The 23,723-nt window shown below is 55.8% G+C and overlaps 1 protein-coding gene across 2 annotated transcripts; it reads left to right on the plus strand.

Annotated features, from left to right (window-relative positions):
* The first annotated feature begins 1,718 nt into the window (after positions 1-1,718).
* On the plus strand, positions 1,719-23,204 carry SLC38A8 (solute carrier family 38 member 8). Of its 2 annotated transcripts, XM_004437064.3 has the most exons (10): positions 1,719-1,948; positions 5,752-5,950; positions 9,289-9,430; positions 10,108-10,209; positions 12,875-12,932; positions 17,096-17,210; positions 18,592-18,739; positions 19,160-19,368; positions 20,675-20,726; positions 23,013-23,204. In XM_004437064.3, the coding sequence occupies exons 1-10, from the start codon at positions 1,760-1,762 to the stop codon at positions 23,104-23,106; spliced, it is 1,308 nt and encodes a 435-aa protein (XP_004437121.1). In that variant the 5' UTR covers positions 1,719-1,759; the 3' UTR covers positions 23,107-23,204. The 2 variants fall into 2 exon arrangements, with proteins under 2 accessions (XP_004437121.1, XP_087276000.1); XM_087419874.1 differs by lacking the exon at positions 1,719-1,948 and having other exon boundaries at positions 5,411-5,950.
* The last annotated feature ends 519 nt before the right edge of the window (positions 23,205-23,723 follow it).

Raw genomic sequence — 23,723 nt, forward strand, 5'->3', positions numbered from 1 at the left:
CCCGGTTCACAGTGAGCCCTGTACCTGTGGTGGCAGCGTGAACACTGCCCGAGACTGTGGTCCAGCTCCGAGCTCCTCGGCAGGCAATCCCGGCTCCCTCTCCCCTGGCCTGTGCTGAGAGGCTGGCCACTCGGAAGGTCAAGCATTTATTGAACACTCGCTTGCAGAGGTTGCCACAGGAGGTGACACAGACAGGGGACTGAGATCGATAGAAACCACATGGAGAAAAAGCCTTTGCGGCCCATCTGGTGTCCGACAGATAAAGTCTGATTGGGTGAGGTTCTGGCCATTGAAGATGTTTAACTTAAAGCAAGATTTCTCAAGAGGGGTCCCCAGACCAGCAGCTCAGCATCACCTGACAGCTGGTTAGAAACGCAGATTCTCGGACCCTACCCCAGACCCACGGAATCTGGGGATGGGGCCTGGCGTCTGTGTTTTAACACGGCCTCGGGGGGATTCGAGCCTGGGTGCCAGGAATAAAAAGGCTGACATCTGAATTCAAGATCTGACCCTCATGGGCCTGCATTTTCTGAAATGGACGATTTCTGATACTCTGCCATCTTAGCTGACAATGTGTCAGGTCAGGGAGGTGGTCTCTATTCAACACGTGGTCCTGTGGTCCGGGGACCAGCAGCGCCTGCCTCCCCGGACCTTGTGAGGAATGTAGAATCTCGGCTCCACCTGAGGTACTGAATTAGAATCTGCATTTTAACAAGACCCCCAGCTGACTTATGTGCATGTAGTTTGGGGAGCATCGCAATGAATCACCTGCTGACTGTGTGGGTTTTGCATGCAGGAGTCTAAAACCCCTGTAGCTCCCTGTAAGGTGGGCATACAGACCCCCTGTTGCAGATGGGGAAACGAGGCTCGGCGAGATCACACACAGCTAGCAAGTGACGGACTCTGAGCTCCAAGCTCTTTCCCCATCCCCTCCCTCAGACTGGGGGCCTCAGAGAGACATCCGAGGGAGGAGGCATTGGATACACTGACCCCCGGCTCCACGGTGAGATCAGGAGCAGGCCTGCCTCCCGGCTGAGCGCCTGTGAACCCTCTGGCAGCCAGGAAAGCCCCGCCCCTGGAGTCTTAAGACTGCCTTTCTCAGGCCAGAAGTCTCAGAAGCTGCAAGTTCTTGGGACAGATGGCCTTGACCTCTTGTCCCTGGCCCCCTAGTTTTTGGGACCTGACCCCAACAGACACTCTCTAGGGCTCCCTTAATTCATGACTCCTTTACCCGCCTGGCAGACCTCGAGTCTTCCTTCTTCCACCCCTCCAAAAAATGCAGCTGAACCACCTGGAGCGAGCCCCTCGTCCCTGATGGCCGAGGACTGTCTCTCGCCTTGAAGTCTGGATTGGGCGGTAAGGACGAGGGCCCGGGTGCTGTCAGCGCAGAAGCCTGGCTAGAGGCAGATGGGGTGCGCGAGGGCGGTGATGGGCAGGAAGGAGTTGGAAGTTTGGAGGAGAAGGGAGGAGGAGGAAGGGTCAGGTCATCTTGGAGTTGAGTGGGAGGGCAGAAAGTGAAGATAAAAAGGGGTAGAAAGCTAAAGGGGCAGGGGCAACATTTCTTGAGGGGAAGTGGGTGAGGAGCAGAAGTTATGGGGTCAACGGGAGCAGAGGTGCAGGAAGAGGTAGGCGGTGGCTTGGGGACGTTGAGACAGATGCCCGGGCTCTGACTACACTGGGGAGCTCGAGAATGACACTGTGAACTGGGAAGAAAGTGCGAAGTCTGCTCCTTCTCTCCACCCCACTGCTGCTTCCAGCCATGGAGGGACGGAGCCCAGGAAGCAGAGGCCCCTGGGAAAAGCCCGTCCCTGCGGCCGCCAGCCCCGCTCTGTCCTCGCTGGGCGCCGTCTTCATCCTCCTGAAATCCGCACTGGGGGCTGGCCTGCTCAACTTCCCCTGGGCCTTCCACAAGGCAGGTGGGGTGGTCCCCGCTTTCCTGATGGAGCTGGTAAGCCCCGGGAAGCATTTTGGGGGTCTCCTGGGGCAGGACCCAGTGGGACCCTCAGCAATGCTTCTGCAGCTGCTGTCTTAGAAACTACACGTGTGGGATCTGACTTTCCGTCCGGCTCAGCTCAGGAGGGGAGAGGATAATGCCACCATAGACCTGGGCAGGGGACGTGCTCTATGCTGCTGAGGTCTGCCCGCGGCCAGGCGGTGGGGAGGCCGAGGCACGGCAGAGCCCTGCCCTTTGCAGGTCACTCGGATCCAATGAACCTGGCTTTTCAGCTGGGAAGGCACCATCTCTGAGCAACCGCCTGGCCAATGGAGTCCTCTTGCCTGCTGGTTTCAGCTCAATAACTAAAGCTGAAATACCGTGTGCAGATCAGATCAGGACCAGGACTGGCTGTGACGCCCCCAGACCAAGCTGGGCCAGGCCCTCCTCAGTGTCGGGTGTTCAGCCACTTCTGTTGGCTGCCTGTCGAGCCTGAATTCCCTTCCCAGCAAGTCCTGGGGCCGAGCTCATCCAATGGGGAAGAGCTGCTGGTTAGCGGCTTCGTTTCACTTGCAAAGATCCTCTCTCCTCAGCTGATGGGAACAGCTATGATTTGGGGTAAGCTCTTTGACAGGCACTATCTCAAATGCTTTTTTGTGGCAGCCAGCTGCTAACGGCCATATTCTAAGCATTTGTGGGCCACCGGGCCTTTCCTGTCCTTCTGGAAACTACCAAATCCTGTCCTGTGTAGTGTCTGGTGTAACCCATGCCACCCACAGTGTTGGCCGAGCGCTAGCTCTGGTGTTGGGTGGCTGAGACAGTGTGGCCTCTGCCCTCAGGAAGCCTGTTCTAATGGGCAGTCACGATAGACATGATATGATAGGAGTCCAAGTCCTGATATGACTGATATCAGTCAAAGACGTGATATGAAAGGAGTCTCAGACACGATAGAAGGAGTCAAAGAAGACGGTTTCCTACGGTGGTAGTACAAGGAGGATCATGTGACAGAGAAGTCACATGACATGGGGGACATGACACAGGGTGGTCAGAAAAGGCCTCTCTGAAGAGGTGACGTTGAGCTGAGCCCCAGCGGAAACGGAAGAGCTTGTCCCGGTGCATGTGAGGGGCAACCTAGCTGTTTTTGGACACGTGCAACAGAAAGGCTACCCTTCCAGACACTGAGGAAGAAGCTCCATCTCCAGCCACAAAGGGTTAATGATAAAGGAGTGGAGCTGGGGTGGCGGTGGGGTTGTGGTCAGGCCCAGATATGGTCAGGCCCAGGGTGGCAGGCGGAGGTGTATCCCCAGTTCTCACACTCTGTGCAGAGTCTCCTGGGCGCCTTGCAGAAATGCAGAAGCTGATTCAGCAGGTCTGAGTGGGCCTGAGACGGTGCATCTCTGACCAGCTCCCGGGTGAGGCGGGTGCTGCTGCTGTGGCTTGCACTTTGTGCAGGATGGTCCCAAGATCCCTGCCTTGAGGGGACCTGTACATGAATAAATGGCAACCCCAATAAGGGCAGGAATCAGGCTGGTAATCGGCAACCAACCCCCAGCCTCTCCCCTCCTCTTAGCCAGCGTGACTTCTGCCCCGTCCCCTTTACAAGGCCGCAACTTGTAAGGGCAGGGGAAGCGTTGAAACATCCCCACCACCGTTTCCACCCCTGGGGGGCAGTGGCGTGAGGTTGTAGGTCTCCACTGACCCTCGGAGGCTCAGGGCTCCCCGTGCGCATGGCTCGCTGGTAGAGGCTCCCTCTGACCCCACCCCCCACCCTTCCTTTGGTCCACTAGTATCTCCTGAGTGCCTGCTATGTGCCGAGCACTTGTCTGGGGGCTAAATGATAAGCGAAAAAGACACGATCCCGGTCTTTATGGAGCTTAGAGCCTGGTGGGTGAGAGAGTCGTTGGAGACCCCCATATCTGTGTACAGTTGTAAGTATGTGTCCTCGGGCCGCCGGATCAAAGGACCACACACTGGGGGGCTTAAAACAACAGAAATTTATCCTCTCACAGTTCTGGATGCCAGAAATCTGAAATCCAGGGGTCGCAGGCCATGATTCCTCAGGGGTCTCTAAGGGAGGGTCCTTTCTGCCTCTTCCAGCTCCTGGGGGCTCCAGGCATCCCTTGGTTTGTGGCCACTTCCCTCAGTCTCTGCCCCATGGTCACACAGCCTTCTCTTCTATCTCTTTTAAGGCCACTTGTCATTGGATTTAAGGCTCACTTGGATAATCCAGGATGACCTCATCTCAAGGTCCTTAATTACACCTGCAAAGACCCTTTCTCATTTAATTACATCTTCACTGTTTACATCTGCAAAGACTGTTCCCAGGAAGTCACTTTCACAGGTTCTGGAGGTCAAGATGTGGACATATCTTCTGGGGGACCACCATTCACCCCACTACAGGCACAAGTGTGCCCAAGAAGCCGTGGTTCTATCAGCCTGAGACGGAGCATGTACCCACCTTGGGGGTGAGGGGAGGGGAGGCTTTCTGGAGGAGTGACCTTGAAGAGGAGGGGGAGAGGAGCAGGAGTGCCCCAGGCAAAGGGGAATGGTGGAGGAGGGGAGCGTGTTCCAGGCAGAGAGACGGGGTGAGCAAATGTCGGCTGGCGGGAGGGAGCATGGGTGTTCCTTCTGACTGAGGTTTCAAGTTCCTCTTACACGATTCAGTTAGGTGCTTCTACTCAGCAGCTCTGGTTCTGGCTGCTGGACTAATACAGAACAAATCTGCTTGTGCAGTGGTGTGAGCAGTGTCTGAAGAAGCCCTCCCAGCTTCCCCAGGCTTCTTGGCTGAGCATCTCCCAGCTCATGCATTGTTCTCCTCCACAGCAATGCGGGAGGGGAGTTCAGCCTGGAGACCAAGTCCAGCTTGGGGGCAGGTAGCCATCGGTCCTGGAGAGGCTCAGAAGCATTTAACTATGTGGAGCAGGTGGGGCTTACGTGCACGGACGGGGGAGTGGCCAGCGGCACAGACACTGTGGAGAGCAGTGTGGCAATTTCTTATAGAGTTAAACACACATCTACCCTATGCCCCAGCAATTCCACTCCTGGGTGTGTGTCCAGGAGAAGGAAATGTACATCCTCGAAACGACTTGTTCTAGAATGCTCAGCACTTTATCCACAGTAGCCAAAAACTAAGGACAGCCCAGATGTCTGTGAACAGGGGAGTGGATAATGCAGTTGTGGTTCTAGCCACGTGGCAGAAGAGCACTCAGCAAAGACGGGAGTAACCTCCTGCTGCACCCAGTGTGGCTGCATCTCACAAACATCATAGAGTGGAGGAGGCCAGATAAGAAAATACATAACGGTGGAAAAACGTTAGGTCAGTGGTTTCTTCTGGGGACAAGATGGGGCAGAAAGTAACTGGGAAAGGACGGGGGGACTTCAGGGGTGTGGTCACGTGTTCTGTATCTTGACAGGGTTTGCACATGTACCTGTGTTGTACCTCTTCCAAGGATACACCTTTATACACGTAACACCATATATGTATGTAGACAGGTGTTATGTGTATAAAGGAACCATGCAATTTTAGGAGAGTAACTTAAACTCTGGGTCTCTGATGCCTCATTGTCCAACTGGGGCAGAATGGTATGATCCCAGACTCACAGCCCTACAGCCAGCAAGGCCTCAACAATGGCCTCTGCAGCTCTGGTTTCAGGGCAGGGGAGGGGCTGGTGGCACGTCAGGTAGAGGCCCCCAGGCTGAAGGCAGCTGTGGCCTCTGCAGGAGAGAGGCCCTGTGGAGAGTGGTATCTGAGTCCCTGGGGTGGCTGGCTCGGGTGGCGGGCTGTGGGCGTGCCTTGGCCCCATGGTCCTGCTCCACAGGTCTCCTTGGTCTTCCTGATCAGCGGGCTGGTCATCCTGGGCTATGCTGCCTCTGTCAGCGGCCAGACCACCTACCAGGGCGTGGTTGGAGGGCTGTGTGGCCCCACCATAGGGAAGCTGTGCGAGGCCTGCTTCCTGGTCAACCTGCTCATGATCTCCGTGGCCTTCCTCAGGGTGATCGGGGACCAGCTGGAGAAGCGTAAGTACCTGTGCGGGAGTCAGGTGGCCCCAGGGTACGGAGCCCCTTATGACCCCTGGGGCTCCTGGTGGATGAGCGGGACATGGACTCTGGGCTGGGCCCTGGGGGAACAGCAGAGACTGAGACCACCCCTGAGCTCCTAACATCGTGGGGAAGGGAGACTTGGAATTGGTAATTGCCAGCACATCGAGAGTCAGAGAGAGAGAAGGGGGCTGAGGCTGGGATGTCTAGTGGAGTCAACCTGTTTTACAGATGGGGAATGGAGCCAACCTCAAAAAACACCTTGAATTTTGGGACATCAGAGACTCAGCTCCACGCACTCATGGCTTCTAGTCCCCCGACTAACAATTTCCCTCTAAGCACTGCTTTAGCTGCATCCTACCAGTTTTGCTATGTTCTACTTTCAATTTCATTCCATTCAAAACATTTGCTAATTTTTACTGTGATTTCTTCTTTGACTCATGGGATGTTTAGAATTGTGTGGCTTAATTTCCAATTATTTGGGAGTTTTCTAGATACCTTTTTGGTTTCTACCTTAATTGTATCGCAGTCAGATTTTGTACTCTGTGCGATGTCAGTCTTTGGGCATCTGAGGCTTGGTCTATTGCCCTCACATGGTCTGCCTTGGCGAGCATTCCAAGTGCTTGTAAAGGATGTGTATTCTGTAGATGTTGGGTACAGTGTTCCAGAACTCTCCATCAAGTCAAGGTGTTCCACAGCTTTGATAGATCTTTCACAGCCTTACTGATATTTTTTTGGTCTAGTTATTCTATCAGTTTCTGAGTGAGGGGATGTTAAAATATCCAGCTGTGATTGCAGTCTTGTCTATTTCTCCCTTTAGTTCTGTCCACTTTTGCCTCATGGTTTTTGAAGCTCTGTTATTAGGCAGACACCTGTGAATTGCCCTTTTATTGTTGTGAAATGTCCCTTTCTGTCTCTGGTAATACGTGGTCATGAAATCGACCTTCTCTGCTATGAATACAGCCACTCAGCTTCCTTAAGATTAGTGTTTGTGCAGTATTCCTCCTTCCATTCTTTTACTTTGAAGCTAAGTGTGGCTTGAGATTTTAAAATGTGTTTCTTGTAGACAGCATTTGGTTGGGTCTTTCTTTTTTATCATCTTGACAATTGCAGACATTTTTTTATTTTATTTTTTTTGTGGGGGCGAGGAAGATTAGCCCTGAGCTAACATCCATGCCCATCTTCCTCTACTTTATGTGGGATGCCGCCACAGCATGGCTCGACAAGTGGTATGTTGGTCCATGCCCAGGATCCGAACCTGCGAACTCCAGGTCGCTGAAGCGGAGCGCACACCCTTAACCACTATGCCACTGAGCCGGCCCACAATTGCAGACTTTTACTGGGAATGTCTAGACTTCTAACTGGAATATAATCACTGGTATGGCTGGATCTTGGTCTACCATCTTGCTCTTCTTTTGTTTGTTCTCTCTGTCTCTTGAACCATAGTCCCTGGTGCTGGGATAATGAAATGAAAGGCTTCCATGTCTTGGGAAGCACTCTTATCCCCAAAAGCATCAAGGTTGGTACATCTGAATCTCCCGGTGGGCAAATGGCACAAAAACGCCCTGCCTGCCAGTGGCAAGTAGAGGTCATGTCAAGTTTCAGCTCTGGTCATCTGGTGGTGTTGCTGTGTTGAGAAGGATTCTGAGGCTGCCTTCAGGCTCAGCAGTAGAGCACCTGGAGTGATCAGAGCGTTGGTTAGGGTACAGGCCACCTGGCTCTGAGTGGACTGACTGAGGTAGAGAGAGCATTGTTTGTGTGACTCTGGTTAGGTATTTGGGGATGTGTCTTTCTATGGGCAAGTCCAAGCTTCTTGGGAGGAGGGCTAAATAGAGGGCTAAATAGATGCTTGGGGGCATCATTGCATGTGTTGGGTATAAATGACTTGATTATAAGTGACTGGTGCTGAGGATCAAGGAATGTTCTAGAAAGAGCGAGTTCAGGAAGGAGCGTGTGTAGCCCTGATAAGAAGGGCTTGCACCCCACCCCACACCGTGTGGGGTCTGGCACTCACCAAGATCTCTGTGTACCTTTGGGTGCATGCATTCTCTTGGCATCTCTGGCCCAGAATGCCTGCTTTGCCCTCCCGCATGGGTGCCTGTGTACAATGACCTCAGTGTGGAACTCTCCTCTTGCATCATTTCAGGAGAAACAAACTATTCTCATAAGGCATGTATCTCTTGCATGGCTGGCTTTATTGAGTATTTGGTGAGAACAAACAGGGGTTATGTTACTGCAGTGCGGGCACCCCCACGTGGACCAGGAACCAGCTCTCAGCACCACCCCCTCATGGGGCTGTAGCGGCCACCTTACCCCACGCGATTCCAGCCTCAAGCCATCTTGCTGTCTCTCTTTTGCTCTCCCCTCCCCTATCTGTCTTGCCTCTTATATCAACTGCAAATTCTGTCTTACTGTGGCAGAATAAAAATGGCCTCTGGTTCTTTGCTGTTCCTTCCACTGAGACGTTTGTGGGGTCTGTGTCCCCTCCCCTTGAATCAGGGTGGGTTTGGCCCAGCAGAGTATGGCAGATGTGACACCGTGCTGATTCTAGGCCTGGCCTTTAAGAGGACAGGCAGCTTCTACCTTGGTCTCCGGGAGCCCCTGGCTGCCATGGACTGGCCTGCCGGAGGGTCCACGTGGAGAGACCCCAAGACTACAGGGAGGGCCTAGCTGAGCCCAGGTGTCCCCTCCAGACCAGCCCTCCTGCCAGCCAAATACCCCCAAGGGACCCCAGCCAATCCCCGCGGAGAGCAGCCGCCAGCTCAGCCTGCCCTGATTCCTCACCCGCAGTGCGTGGCAATAACAAGGTGGTTCCTCTGGGCCGCTGTCTGGGGGCAGTGTATCGTGCAGCAGCGACAGAGGATGGGGCCCGGATACAGAGCAGCTCGGCTCTCTCCAGCACCAAAAATCCACTCCAGGCCCCATCCTGACCCCACACACCCAGTGAGCTCCTGAGCAGAAACGAAAAGGATCCTTTATAAGAACCTAAGGGCCTGGGCTCTTGGGGTCAGACCATTTCATCTTGTTTGTCACTGGGTTCCTGCCCTCGGAGACATGCTCTGCTGGTGGAAGGAGCTCTGCGACGTCTGTTGAATGAATCTGTGTGGGGGACTCCTTCCTCCATGGTGGCACATAACAGTGTCCCCATCACGCTTGTCATCCCATCCTTTTAGGCTCACGGGGCTGACTTAAGGCCCATGGCGAACCCCTGCCCCCCTCACCCCAGGTACTGAGAGCCGGGGAGCGTGGCCAGGGCTCTGACCGCTGGGTGAGGGCCACGGGGGGCTCACAGCCGCTCTTTCCCTCCTGCCCATCAGTGTGTGACTTCCTCCTGTCCGGCGCCCCGCCCTCCCCGCAGCCCTGGTACGTGGACCAGCGTTTCACCCTGACCCTGCTCTCGGTGCTGGTCATCCTGCCGCTGTCTGCCCCTCGGGAGATCCGGTTCCAGAAATACACAAGGTACGGGCTGCACACGCTGCCTGGCAGGGCCCCCACCTGGGCCACGTCTGTGGCCGGGCTTCTATCCGCCTGGGATGGGGGGAGCTCTGGCACTGGTCTTCCCATTTGGAGAAGGGAAAAAAATTAAAAATTACACAAGGAATCAGTATGCATGATAGAAAATACAGATAAAAAAGAGAACTACCTGTGATGATATGCCTGCTGCTGACACTTTGTTATTTAATTATCGCAGACTTTTTAGGTACACACGTGTGCACACCACACGGAGAGAGGCACAGACACACACAGACTTCTTTTCATTTTGTGGTCTAAGGCTTTGCATGTACTGGCAAAGTATTCATACAAGTTTGCAGCATGCCTTTCCCTGTTGTGTTATGAACGACAGTAGACTTCTCACCTGGGAAACAGAACAGAGAAGCAGGAGGCAGGAACTCGGCAAAGCTGACCTCTGGGCCTGGGAACAGCCCTGCCTGAAATGGCCCACTGTCCCCATCGTACAGATAAAGAAATGGAGGCTCAGAGCGGTGACAACTTTGCTGACACCTCGCTAGTGTGGGCAGAGCTGCTGCTCAGACCCCACTCTGTGGCTCCCAGGCCCTACCTGGTGGGGCCGGTGTCCCTGTGTTTGTGGTCACTCCCCGTGGAGGTCCCCTAACGCTGTGCGCTCTCTGTGTTAGCATCCTAGGCACCCTGGCCGCATGCTACCTGGCCCTGGTCATCGTGGTGCAGTACTACCTCGGGCCCCAGGGCCTCGCTCTTGAGCCCCGCCCTGCACTGAGGTGAGTCTGAGGGGATGGCTTTGTGTGGCTTCCTGGGGGGGTGGCCACAGGGGATCGTTGGAGGAGGGACACTTCTCCTCCCCACCTCCACTCCATGGTTGGCACAGAGCCCTCCCTCCCCTCTGTGAAATCCTTTTGTGTCTGATGCGGGAGAGCCCAGCGAAGGCTTCTTGCCAGCCTCAGGATGAACACAGCTATTGCTAGTAAGGACCAGGGACAGGCCAAGGAACGTGAAAACACTCAACCCCATAGCAGCCTGGGACTCCTAGGCTGTTGCAGACTGTCCTCCGGCAGCAGAACTGGCCAGCAAGACGCAGGCGCCTGGGGAGAGAGAACAGGGATGCACAGAGGCCGGTGCGGCTGGACCAGCCTGAGCGGGGCCAGAGTGGGGGTGGAGATGGGGGTGTCCTGTGGGGACATGGAGCTGCGGTGAGGACTACGGTTTTGCTGGGAAGCCACTGCAGGGTTTTGAGCACAGCAGAGGCTGGAACCGGATCTGCTGGTGGCAGGGCCAGCTCCACGGACATGTGATCTGTGCAGTCACCAGGGCCCTGTGCCCAGAAGGGCCCTGAACGTGGTTTAATGCCCAGCAGTCGCCATCGTGATATCCTAATCTCCTAGTTCTGGAGGCCAGAAGTCCAAGATGAAGGTGTTGGCAGGGCCAGGCTCCCTCTAGGGCAGGATCCTTCCCGCCTCTTCCAGCTCCTGATGGTTCTAGCAATCTTGGGCGTTCCTTGGCTTGTAGATGCCTCACCCCAGTCCCTGCCCCCACTGCCACGTGGCTTTCTCCCTGTATGTCGGTTTTCTCTTCCTGTAAGGACACCAGTCATTGGATCAGCACCCAACCCACGCCAGTGCAACCTCATCTTCATTTAACTGATTACATCTGCAAGGACCCTATTTCCAAATAAGACTTCATTCTGAGGGTCCCAGTGGATGTAAATTTTGAGGGACACGATTCAACCCAGGATAGAGGGTAATAGAAAGTGGGTCTCAGAAGTCAGGGAACAAAATTTCAAGAAAGTTGGGGTGATCACCGCCAAGTGCTGCTCCTGGGTCATGAGAGATGGAGCCCGAGCATGGGATCTGGCCGTGGAGGCTGCTGGTCGGGCTAGGAGGAGGGCAAAGGCCCAGGTGGATTGGGGTCGGGGAGAGAAGAGGGGATGAAATGGGAAAGAGTTCTTCCGAGAGGGGAGGAGAGGCCTGGGCGGGAGCTAAGGGGGGACAGGGGCCGTACCACGTGCCGTGCTGACGGGATAGTCCCATAGAGAAGGAAAACCAATGAGGAGAGGACCAGATCCACTGCCGGTCTACAGCCCTGAGTCAGTGGGAGGGGAGACTCCTGCTCTCTGGAGACGTGGCCTGAGGCTGGAGCTCGGATGGCCTCCTTCATAGGAACAGGAGGGGACAGCGCCCGTGGGCCCAGAGAATGCAGACAGGCAGATAGAGCAGTGGGAACCTGGGCACTTTTCTTCCGTGAATGGGAAGTGGGCCGTCAGCTGACAGTGCTGATGAGGAAAGTCAGGGAAGGCGGCGCTCGGCCAGGAGGCGCCATGAACAGCACCCAGAGTTAAGAGTCGGCCAGAACACCACACAGAGCAGGAGACACCACCGTGTTAGTATCCTACGGCTGCTGTAACAAATCACCGCCAACTTGGTGTCTTAGACAACACAGATTTCTTATCTTACAGTTCAGGAGGTCAGAAGTCCGACATGAATCCCACTGGGCTAAAATCAAGGTGTTGGTAGGGCTGTGTTCCTTTCGGAAGCTGTGGGTGAGAATCTGTTTCCTTGCCTTTTTCAGCTTCTAGAGGACACCCACACTCCTTGGCTCGTGGCCCCTTCCTCCCTTTGCAAAGCCAGGAACGTTCCATCTCTCTGACCCTGCTTCCGTAGTCACAGCTCCCTCTGATCACAGCCAGGAAAGGTTATCTGATTTCAAGGATTCATGCGATAGATTGGGCCTGGATAATCCAGGATACTCTCCCCATCTCAAAGTCCTTACCTTTAATCACATCTGCAGAGTCCCTTTTGTCATGTAAGGTCACATATTCACAAATTCCCCAGGATTAGGACGTGGACCTCTTTGGGGGCCACTATTCTGCAACAACCAGGAAACCCTGCTTCTACAGCAGGTACTGTATATGCCCCACTCCACTATGTGTCCCCAAAGGTGCCAGAAGCTGGCACCTAGAGCTGCTTGTCAAAGGAAGCTGGGGCCACCAGGCAGGAACCACTGAGAGGGATTGACCTGAAGATTCTGCCCCATGCACAGCTCAGTCCTCTTAGGCAGCTTGGATGGAGGTCAAACCATCCTTGCACTATTGGGGACTTGTTTGATGGATGCTGCCTGTGCTCCCAGCCCCTAACCTCTTAAGGAACAGGCAGCCTCAGAGGGAGGTTAGGAGTTCCTTTTAGCCATGTGCTGCCCAAGTTCTGCCTGCCTGGAGAATGCCAGGTTACCAATGTCAGCACAGATGTATTTAGAAAGAGCAGCAGTTAACCTGCATCCTCTTCCATCCCCCCACACCTGGTAGGTAGCTTAAAATGTCTTACAGACATGCTTAGTTACATCTTGCTGATATTGTTTAAAACTCATCTTCAAGTTGAAGGTTGTTTTGAGTTTAACTTTTTGTAATAAACATCTGTTCTTGTCTATTTACAGTCCTTCCTCTTGGACCTCCGTATTTAGTGTCTTCCCCACCATCTGCTTCGGATTTCAGGTAACTTAGCGTCTGTGTTGGAGAGTGCGGCATTTGCAGGCTGCGGTCACTCTCTGCTCCCTTGGGAGGTGTGGCTTCCCCATCAGGAGATAGGTTTGAAGACTTGTTCTAGGATGAGACGGGCTGTCTTCTGGAGACTGTGCATGTGGGTTGGCGTCTGGGCTCAGGGAGGTGTGAATTGCGCTTGAACTTGGGAACCCGGCCCCCACTGACAGTAGCAGCACATCTGTTGGTCAGGGGTAGAGTGTGAGGATCTGGGCTCTGTCCCTTCCTCTGCAAGATCCTCTCGGGACTGTCTCCATGGCTGGAGACCTAGAGCCACCAGCTAACGCAGAACACATTTACGCAGACGGCTTCTGCCCCCAGGGCCTTGGAGAGAAAAGATCCTGCCCGGGAGGCTTGCAGGCTCGGAGGGCTGGAGGGAGTGCAGGCGGCTGCACGGTGGTGGGTACGGGAGAGAATATACAGAATTTCTGATAGAATGTCATGGAGGGAGGACAGGTTATGTGTGAATCCAGCAGAGGGGCTTCTGATGTAGCCCTGGGTGGGGCAAATGCAGAGACCCCCTTTGTCAGGCGCCGATGCCTGAAAGGAATCTTGGAGACCGTGCGGGGGGTGGCCAGGTGAAGGGGAGGGCGTCCCAGCTACAGAGGACAGCACAGGCGAGCCACAGAGGGAGAGGGTCCCGGCATGGTTGCAAGCTGCGACGGGCACTCCCCACGGTGCAGGAGGGATGCGCCGGAGGGCACGGCTCTGCTCCCTGCTTTCTGGTTGCTCTTGTGGGTTTTCCAGTCTCTGAGCAGGTGGCAGCTGACTCCGTTCTTTCCTTGTTTATTTTGGGAAAGATTTGCCTGTCTCCTAAAAACAACCACCTACCCACCACACCACCAACAAAACCTCCCCAAGTGAAGATCAAGTTCGCCAGGGAAAGGGCCTCAGGACTGACGACAATAGCTCAGCATCCTACCCTCGGCTGTTTCTTCCCTCAGCCATCAACTCCCTCCCGTTTCTGGTCTTCATCTCACATTCTCTTTGAGAACCATTTTTGAAAAAGAATCCTGAAACATTTCCATTTCTCTTCCTCATAAGTGAGTCAATGTATCGCTTCTGGGGCTTAGCCAGCCGCTTACAGGAATTTCTCACATTTCTTCTTGCATATCCAATATTTTGAAAGATCTGAAGTGATGATTTTGCCGTCAACTGTTTGCCTGGGTGTAGTTAACCATCCCTCTCTTCCATGCCCAAACGCCAGATGGTGTGGCAGGCTCGCGCCGGGGGGCTGCTTTGCAGATGCTTACGAGGGGGTGCCCCTTCACCTTTGCCTCGGCTCCCTCGTCCAATTCTCCTAGCAACCGAGGCCTGGCTGCCGTTTCCAGGGACACGGGATGCGGCGGTGGGGAGTTGGGGAAAGATGTGAATTGCAGGGTGGGGGCGGGGCTGAGGACTAGTTGTCGCTCAGACCAGAGGCGGGCTGTCAGGATCTGGCTGGGAGAGTCAGGGATCTGGGCGTGAAGAGAGAACAGATGCAGATGAAGATGACGGGAAGCAGGATGAGGAGTGGGGGCAAGGCTGGAGGGGTGTGCGGGGAAGGGGAGGCCACCTGTTGTCATCAGGAGCTTTGACCTGGTTCAAACACCACCCCACCCCCACGCGTTTAGCAAAAGGGCACCCCCCTTTAGCCTGCACAGAGTTGGTAAGAGGGGCCTGGGAGGAGCAGAGGTGGGGTACGGGCCCTGCTCCCAGCCACCCTGGCCGCACTCGTTACTTCTCTGTTGTTGTTGTTGTTTTTAAACAGCTTTATCAAGATATAACTCATACAGCGTACAATTCACTCACCTAAAGTGTATAATTCAATGGTTTTTAGTATGTTCACAGGGTTGTGCAACCATCCCCACAGTCAATTCTAGAGCATTTTCATCACCCCAACAGGAAACTCATACCCATTAGCATTCACTCCCCATTCCCCGCTCATCCTTCCCCCGGCCCCTGGCAACTGCGAGTCCCCTTTCTGTCTCTCTGGATGTGCCTGTTCTGGACGCCTCATACACGTGGGCCCCCCGTGTGTGGTCCTTTGTGCCTGGCTTCGTTCACTCAGCGTGTTTGCGGGTTCATCCACGTTGTAGCGCATCGGCACTTCACTCCTTTCTACGGCCGAATCGCAGTCCACCGTATGGAGAGACCACATTTGTTTGTCCGTTCCTCAGCTATGGACGCCGGGGCTGTTTCCGCTTCTTAGCCATCACCTGCCCCTCTGCCCTGCGTCCCATCGCTGAGCGAGTCGTGAGCCTGCATGCGGCCAGCCCCCGTCCCAGGCACCATCCCAGCGGAGCAGTCCTGCCCTCGGGAGACGTGCTTTATTTTCCTGCATAAAACCAAGAGAAATACGACTCAGAGTCTTGGGACAAACAGAGGAAGGATGGCGGGGTGCCATCCTGCCTCTGCCAAGCGTCCTCTCCCCAGGTCTGGACTCAGGAGGACAGGAAGGAGGCGGGAGCACTGATCCTCGGAGTTCCCTGCCCTGCGGCTGAGGGCCCCTGGGGGGAGTAAGCCCCCCTGCCTGGCTGAGCCCACCTGCAGGCTTGTGGGCTTCCGCGAGGTCAGAGAAGTCCTGGGGCAGGAAGCCAAGATGCACAGCGCCCTGAGGCTGGTCTGTGGCGGAAGGTGCGTGTGAGCTCACTCTGGGCTGGACACCGCCACTGCCACCATCACTGGGCTCAGGAGGACTGAGGCCGGCCCCCCGAAGCCCTCCCTAGTGTGTGCTCCGTGAGGGTGGAGCCTGACGGTGTCCCAGACTTGCACCTAGTGGGACTGAGTAGCACTTGAGTGCCGGAGAGCGGGGTTGGGTGGTGGGAGGCCTCGTGGCTGCTGGGTGGGTTAAAGGGACTGGGAATGAGTAATCTCTGGAGTGTTCTTCAGCTGTGGGCAGGCTCCGTGCTTGACAGGAGCTCTGAGGCAGATGTGGTCCTTGCTGTCACGTAGCTGACAGATGCTGAACAAGCAAACCCAAACGTGCTCACATGGTGGGGTGGGGACACATGGAGAGGAAATTGGCCCAGCTGGGGAGGGTGTTCCAAAGGATGAGTGGGAGCTGGCTGGACCAGGAGAGAATCCCAGGCAGAGGAAACAGCATGAGCAAAGACCCTGAGGCAGTGAAGGGGGACAGAGGAGGACCGAGCTCAGTGAGTGAGGGGAGCATGGTCTCGAGGAGCCTGGAGAGTGGACGGGAGTAGACGATCAACATGTTCGGTTTTGATCAGAAGAGAGCAAGTGGGCGAGATGGTGGGACCCTGTCCCTGGAGCCCAGGAAGATTCCGGAACCCACAGAGTGCATCGAGATACAGCAGCGCCTCTCAACCCTGGCTGCGCATTGGGGTCTCCTGGGGCTGCTTATAAAACACCACTGCCCAGGACCTGCCCCAGACAAATAAAATCCACGTCATAGGTGCACTTGGCATTGGCCATATGAATTTTATATTTAAAAAATTTTAAGACACTATAACATAGTATATATATAAAGTACATAAATCATAAGTTTGTGTAATCCCATATAACCTTCACCCCAAACAAAGTATAGAACATTGTCAGCCTCCTCCCAGAAGGCTCCCTCATGACCGTTTCCCCTTAATAGCACCCACCCCCAACCACTATTCTGCCTTCTGTCACCGTAAATGGTGGTTCTCAACTAGGGGTGATTTTGCCCCCCAGGAGACATTTGACAATGTCTGGAGACATTTTTGGTTGTCACAACTGGAGGGTGCTCTGGCATCTAGTAGGTCCAGGCCAGGGATGCTGTTCAATATCCTACAATGCACAGGACAGCCCCCAAATGTCACTAGCGTTGCAGTCGAGAATCCCTGTCCTGGCTTGTTTGTCTTGTGACTTGAACTTCACGTACATGGAAATGTTCTTTCACGTCTGGGTTCTTTTACTCAACATTATAGCTAAGAGGTTCTTCCGTGCTGAGTGTGTAGTTGTGTTCATCCTTTTTCAGTGCTGTGTAATATTCCGCATATGAATATCCAGCAATTTACTTATGCCTTCTACTGTTGGTGGACCTCTGGGTTATTTCCCATCTTTTGGAATGTTGATACTTTTTAGAACACTCCAGGTGATTCTAGCGCCCAGCTGGCCTGAGCCCCACCAAGTCTCGCTCTGTCTTCCAGTGTCACGAAGCTGCCGTCTCCATCTACTGCAGCATGCGCAACCAGAGCCTCTCCCACTGGGCCCTGGTCTCCGTGCTGTCCTTGCTGGCCTGCTGCTTCGTCTACTCGCTGACAGGTGAGGCCCGCCTGGGGTGCCCAGGAGCCAGGCGGGGAGCAGCAAGAGGAACAGGAACATGACCTGTATTTGCAGGGAGCTTACTGTGTGTTGGGTGCCATGCTGAGTGTGTCGAGTATCTTTGCTCTTCCAATCCCTAACACCCCATAGGAAAGTCCCCACTTCACAGTTGAGGAAACTGAGGCTCAGAGGGCTTCCACGGCTCATCCATGGTCTTCCAGCTAGATATGACAAAGCTGAAACCAAACCCTGGCCCGGCTGTCTGCAAAGCCTCTGCTCTTACAGCTCCCCACCCCCTGCCTGGCCGCTGTCTGATGGGACGGCAATAATGAAGGTCATTGTAGCATTACATCTGGGTAGCAGTCGACAAAATGCTTAGGTGGATGCGACGGATTTGAGCATTCACAAATCTGTGTGGAAGGCAGAAGGTTCTTCAAAGGTGACAAGTGTGGCTCAGAGAGGGGCAGTGACCTGCCCAAGGTCACACAGCACACCCATGGCACGGCCCAGGTCTCGGGCTCAGGCTGACTTCTGGCCAGCCACGTTCCTCCAGCCCAATGGCTCCTTCTTTCATCCACCCACTGGAGCCTCTGACTTGGGAAATCCTTGGGCTGCCACCACGTGTCAGGTGCCTTGGCCACACGTGGTTGCCGTGGGTGACCTCTCTGCAGCAGAGGAGGTCCCTGTCAGTCTGTGGCCCCTGAGTCAGAGGACCGTGACCCAGTGATTGAGAGTCACCTCCAGACAGCCTAGGTCCAGGGCCAGCAGGATCATGGGACCTCTCAGAAAGGGCCTGGAGAGAGGCCAAACGAGCCACAGCTCTTGGCCCGAGACGGGCATCTCAGGACAGTGCAGGGGACCCGGATGCTGAGAGATGCTGCTGTGCTGGGATGTAGGAGTGGACTGACGCTCTGGTCCTGGTTCTGCCATAACTAGCTGTGTGATTCTGGGCAGCTGCTCACACCCTGGGTCTTGGTTTTCCCCATCTAGAAAATGGGTGCCCTGCCAGCTGCTTTCTTCAGGTGCTGTTACAAGCGAGACGGACGGGGCACGGAAGGCATCATTGTGGTTCTAAAGTGCCACGTGCTTCCCATCCGTGCTCGCTCCGTGAATAGGCCCTGCACCAACGCTGTGAGCCCTTTGAAAGACGGAGAAGCACCAGTTTTGCCCAGGAAGAGTTTTGAATCAAACAGAGTGTCATGTAGACTGAGGACAGGAAAGCCTTGGGAAATGGTAGAACGGAGAACTCTTCCAGAACCTTCCGTCAGCTCTCAGGGAAAACCTTAGCGGTGGTAGAAGCCCAGTGCTGTCAGTGTGTCGGAGTTGAGGGGGACACGGCGTTTTTCCAGCTCTCCTGGCTTCCACCCTTCCTACCTCCCAGGCGTTTATGGCTTCCTGACCTTCGGGGCAGAAGTTTCTGCCGATATCTTGATGTCCTACCCAGGCAATGACGTGGTCATCATCGTCGCCCGGGTCCTCTTTGCCGTCTCCATCGTGACTGTCTACCCCATTGTGCTCTTCCTGGGGAGGTGAGGCCTGGCTGGGTGGGGACACCGTTTGACGCGGGCCGCCGACATTTATCACCATTTAGCATGTGCCAGGCACGGCGCTGGCTGGCATGTTCTGGGGACTGCCGTCATCTCCGTCTCACAGAGGGGGAAACAGAGGCAGAGAATTTAGATAGTTTGCCCAGAGTTGCCCAGCTAGTAAGTGTCGGGACTGGAGCCTGGCTCCTGAGCCCGCACTTGACTGCCCACGGCGTGGCCCCTCTCTGTGGGCCGCCTGATGTGGACTGACCCACCTGAGCGTTGGGTCCCTGGGGAATAAGCACCAGGTGTGGAACGGGAGCCCTGCCAGGTGTGCGGGGCAGTCGGGAGGGGACTCCGGGTGCCCGACGGCAGGCGGGCTGGGCCGGAGCCCCTGGGAGCCTGTGGTGGCCTGGCCTCCAGGTCGGTGCTGCAGGATTTCTGGACGAGGAGCTGCTGCCAGAGGTGTGGGCCCAGGGACCTGGCCGACCCCTCGGGGCCGTGGGTCCGGACGCCGCTGACCATGCTGTGGGTCACCGCGACGCTCGCCATGGCCCTGTTCCTGCCCGACCTCAGCGAGATCATCGGCATCATTGGCGGCATCAGTTCCTTCTTCATCTTCATCTTCCCAGGTGAGGCACCACTTTCCGGGCCTCCCGCCTGTGCGTGCTTCCCGGCTCCTCTCTGTGGGGAGTCCCTGTGTTGGAGGTCAGGGCTCTGGAGGGTGGGAGCCCCGCGTGGGTGGGACGGCTCCCAGCCCTGTCTACTGAGCCAGGTGCGGCCCAGGGGCCCACACCCTCCCGCATGAAACATCTCCGTGGCCTGCCCTGGACACACTGACGGGAGTGCCGTCGCCATCCCATGCTGCAGACGAGAAGACCGAGGCCCAGAGGCCTCCCGGGTGGCACAGCTGGTGGTAGCAGGGCTGAGTCGCCCTCACAGCTGTGTGCACCCTCCCACGGCGGCCACTTGCTGCAGGACTTTGTTTTATTTTGTAAACATATTTTCAGTTACATGAAACTCACATGGTTCAAAGGCGCCCCCTGAATATCTTCCTCCCACCTTGTCCTCCGACCTTGGAGGCAAACACGGTTTCTGTGATGGATGGTTTCTTAGGAAACCTTCCCAGTGTTACTGAGTGGTGATGAGAAGTCGCAGTGGAAATGGCTGGAGGGTGATCCTGGACTGGGAAACGCAGGGGGCCAAGGCTGGGGGCACTCTGGAGGAGGAGGAGAGCTGGCGGCTGACTGGTGCTGAGGGCAGAAGCCCCAGGTCCCCTCTGCCCCTGGCGCTGGGAAGCGCTTCCAGATGTGGGCGGCGTGGTCAGATCGCCTCCCCCTGGCCCTGGTCCAGGTCCGCTGGACTTGGCGTGCTGATGTGGAGTCTTAACCACACAGCAAGTCGGGCTCAGGCGGGGGCCTGGGTGCTGCTGTTTAGCTCCAGCTGTTTCCCGGGCCAGACAGGACCAGCCAGGACAGGCTTGGGATGAGGGCGATGCCGTGGGAGACTTTGGCAGAGCTATCTGGCTTTGAATCTCAGCAGACCTAGTGAAAAAGGAGAGAGAAAGAAAGGAAAAGATCACAGTGGCAGCGGCCAGCTGCTGAAGGCCTCACAGGCGTCAGGCCCCGTCTGGCCTTGGCTCGCAGCATCTCATCGCAGAGACGCTGCCGTGGAGGTGTGCTGTCATTGTCGTCTGAAAGGCTGAGGCCCCAGAGGTCAGGGCGTTAGGGGATGCTAAGCGGGGACCCAGGCGGGCCTTTAGCCACCGTGCTGTGCCCCCTCCCCGGGACGGGGGGAGCCACTGGGCCACTGTGGGCAAAGGCCTCGCTGGCTTCTTGGTCCCCGGGGACTGCTGGGTGTGGACCGAGCTCTTGAGAGCTCGGGGTTGCTTTGGGTGCGAGAATGGAGAGCTGGGGTGACCCTGTGTCTCCTTCGCAGGTCTGTGCCTCATCTGTGCCACCGGCGTCGAGCCCATGGGACCACGAGTCAGGTGAGTGTCTCCAAATGAGGCGTTTGAAGGGGCTCAGGGTGGGGAGCCCGCAGGGGCCGTGGAGATGCTGCTGTCCTGTGATGCGAAGACCACGGGCCACAGGGGAGGTGTCTGAGCCAGGACTCGGACCCAGGCCAGCAATGCCGGTCCATGCACGGCCTTCCTGTCCGCTCCGAGGGTCCGTGGTCGGAGCTCTGTGTGGATCTGGGGTCTTCCTGGCCTCCGGAGGCCCCAGCCATGCACCCTCCGCTTCTCTCAGTGCCTGCGCTCAGAGCCCGGGCAGGATGGGGTGCAGGCTGGTCCTGTGCCGCACAGAACCCTGAGTTATGGAGGCCGTGTGGCTCCCCCGGGTACCTCTGTCCACATGGTAGCAGGTCCTGGCTGGACACCTCCTCGGCGCCAGGACCATGCTCGGCCCCTTTACGCGCGTCTCCCTGTGATGCCGGGCTGCCTCTGTCCTGCAGACACGGGGGCACAAACGCGCCCACAGGCACGCGGCCAGGAAGGGCAGAGCCAGGACTCCACCCGGGCCCACTGGACCTGGAGGGCCCTGCTCACTTGCCTGCCTGTTCCACACTGCTGGTCAGACAAGAGAATTTGGACCAACCCTTTAGTCAGCAGAGTGCCCTCCTCCTCTGGGTCGGCCTGTGAATCAGGTGTGCCTGGGACCCTGTACTTTGCCATTGAGGGGCCAGTCTGACCCCCGCTGAAAAAGAGAACTGTGCACAGACGATGTGCCATATCTCAGCTGGTTCTCAGGAGCCTGAGAGAGTCTGTGTGATTCTTACTCCCATTTCACAGACATGAAAACTGAGGCCGAGAGAGGTAAAGAGACACTGTATTAGTTTTCTAGGGCTGCTGTAACAAATTGCACAAACTGCGTGGTACAGCAACAAAGATTTATTCTCTCAGTTCTGGAGGCCAGAAGTCGGAAATCAAGGAGTCGGTGGGCTGTGCTCCCTCTGAAGGCTCTAGGGGGGGTTCCCTTCCTTGCCATTTCCTCCTTCTGGTGGCCCCAGGAGTTCCTGGGCTTGTGGCCGGATCCGTCCAATCCCCGCCTCCATCTTCACTTGGCCTCTCCCCTGTGTTTGTATCTCAAATCTCCTTCTCTCTCATGGGGACGCCTGTCATTGGATTTAGAGCCCACCCCAAATCCAGGATGATCGTATCTCCAGATCCTTAACTTGATCACATCTGCAAAGACCCTATTTCCAAATAAGGTCACGTTCCCTGGTTCCGGGTGGATGTGAATTTTGGGGACCACCATTCAGCCTGGTGCAGACCCCCTTAAGTTACAGCAGCCACGGACTTGGGTCCCATGTGCACGCGGGTGCCCCTGTCGCCCCCCAGCTCAGCCGCATCGAGCCTGAGCTTGGTCTTCAATGGCGGCAAGCTCCGCTGGTTCCCTTCCGGGTTGGGAAGTTTTTCTGGATGTCTCTAAACCTGACTGGGGCGCAGGGCTGGCGCCCGACCGTCGGCGGACCCCCACGTGGTGCATTCGCTGTAGCTCTCATGAAGCCTCTCGCTGCCTTTGTTTTGTCTTTTGATCGGGCTCACAGCACTTTTTACTGATGGGCTTTCAAGATATTTTTAATTTTAGAGCTGCTCTAGGGTCTTCTGATCCGTCAAAGCCGCTCCGCGGAGCCCCGCAGCCCCCGGTCACGTTCCCCTCACTCTCCCGCCGTCAGGGAGGACATGAATGGCACGGAGTTGCCGCTCTGAGACGCCGCGTGACTAGACGGTCTTTCCGTGACAACGGAGGCCTTGCGGCCTTTGTTAACGGGGCCAGAAAGATCTCTGGCGGCCCTGCCATTTTGTGGGAATCGTATTATCATCACTCTGGTTTCGTCGTCTGCACCGTCTCCTCCGGTTACATTATGAAGCTCGCGGACGTGGCCTTGGCGGCCCCGCGTCCCCAGCCGCTGTTCCCATCGTGTGTGACTGAGGGCTTTCTCCTCCCTCCTCTGCCCTGAGAGGAAAAGAAGCGGAAAGGAAGGGAGTTTGCAACTGGCGTCTCCCTTCCCCCATTTCTTTGGCTTTGATAAAATATTGAGGAGGGATGAGGTTATGAAATAACAGAGGCAGTGAGGGTGTTTTTAATTGCCTGGGTACATTATTTCCCATTGTCTCAGAAACCCAGCCCTACAGGTGAGGGAAAATAGTCTGAATTTTTTCCAAATCGGTGACTCTACGGGGCTTCAAATAATAAGCGTTCTGCGTGTGCTTGGCTCGTCTGCGCAAAACTCCAGAGGAGCGCGTGTTGACGTGGCTTTATTGTCTTGGCAGGTGCTGCTTGGAGGTCTGGGGAGTGGTCTCCGTGCTCGTGGGCACCTTCATCTTCGGGCAGAGCACGGTGGCGGCCGTCTTGGAGCTTGTCTGAGGGGCGGCCACGCCTGAGCAGGAGGGGGCCTCCACGGCCGCCGTGGTGCGGCTGCCCCTGTCCAGCTGTGGGACTGATGTCATTTTGTCATAAAGATGCTGGAGAAACTGATTCCTTCTGCTTTCTCAGGCTGCTCATTTGGGCTTCTGCTGGCTCAAAGGGTTTCTGGCGCCGTGGTGAGGAGAGTGCAGGGGTGTCCTGGGGCTGCCCCAACAAATGACCACAAATTGGTGGCTTCAAACAGCAGAAATGGGCTCTCCCGGTTCTGGAGGCCAGAAGTGTGAGATCAAGGTGTCAACAGGGCCGCGCTCCCTCTGGAGGCGCTAGGGGGTCTCTAGGCAGCCTCTCCTGGCTTCTAGGGTTGCCGCCATCCTTGGAATTCCTTGGCTGGTAGACGGATCACTCCGGGCTCTGCCTTCGTCTTCACACGGCTGTCTTCCCTGTGTCTCTGACCAAACTTCCCTCCTATAAGGACACCAGCATTGGATTAGGGCCCCCGAACAGCATGACCTCATCTTAATGTAGTTACCTCATTAGGGTCTGCAAAGATCCTGTTTCCTAATAAGGTCAAATTCATAGGTTCCATGGGTTAGGACTTCAACTTAATATTTCTGGGA

Source organism: Ceratotherium simum, chromosome 30 (assembly GCF_057802395.1).
Source record: "Ceratotherium simum simum isolate JZ-2026a chromosome 30, ASM5780239v1, whole genome shotgun sequence".
Taxonomy (NCBI): Eukaryota; Metazoa; Chordata; class Mammalia; order Perissodactyla; family Rhinocerotidae; genus Ceratotherium; species Ceratotherium simum.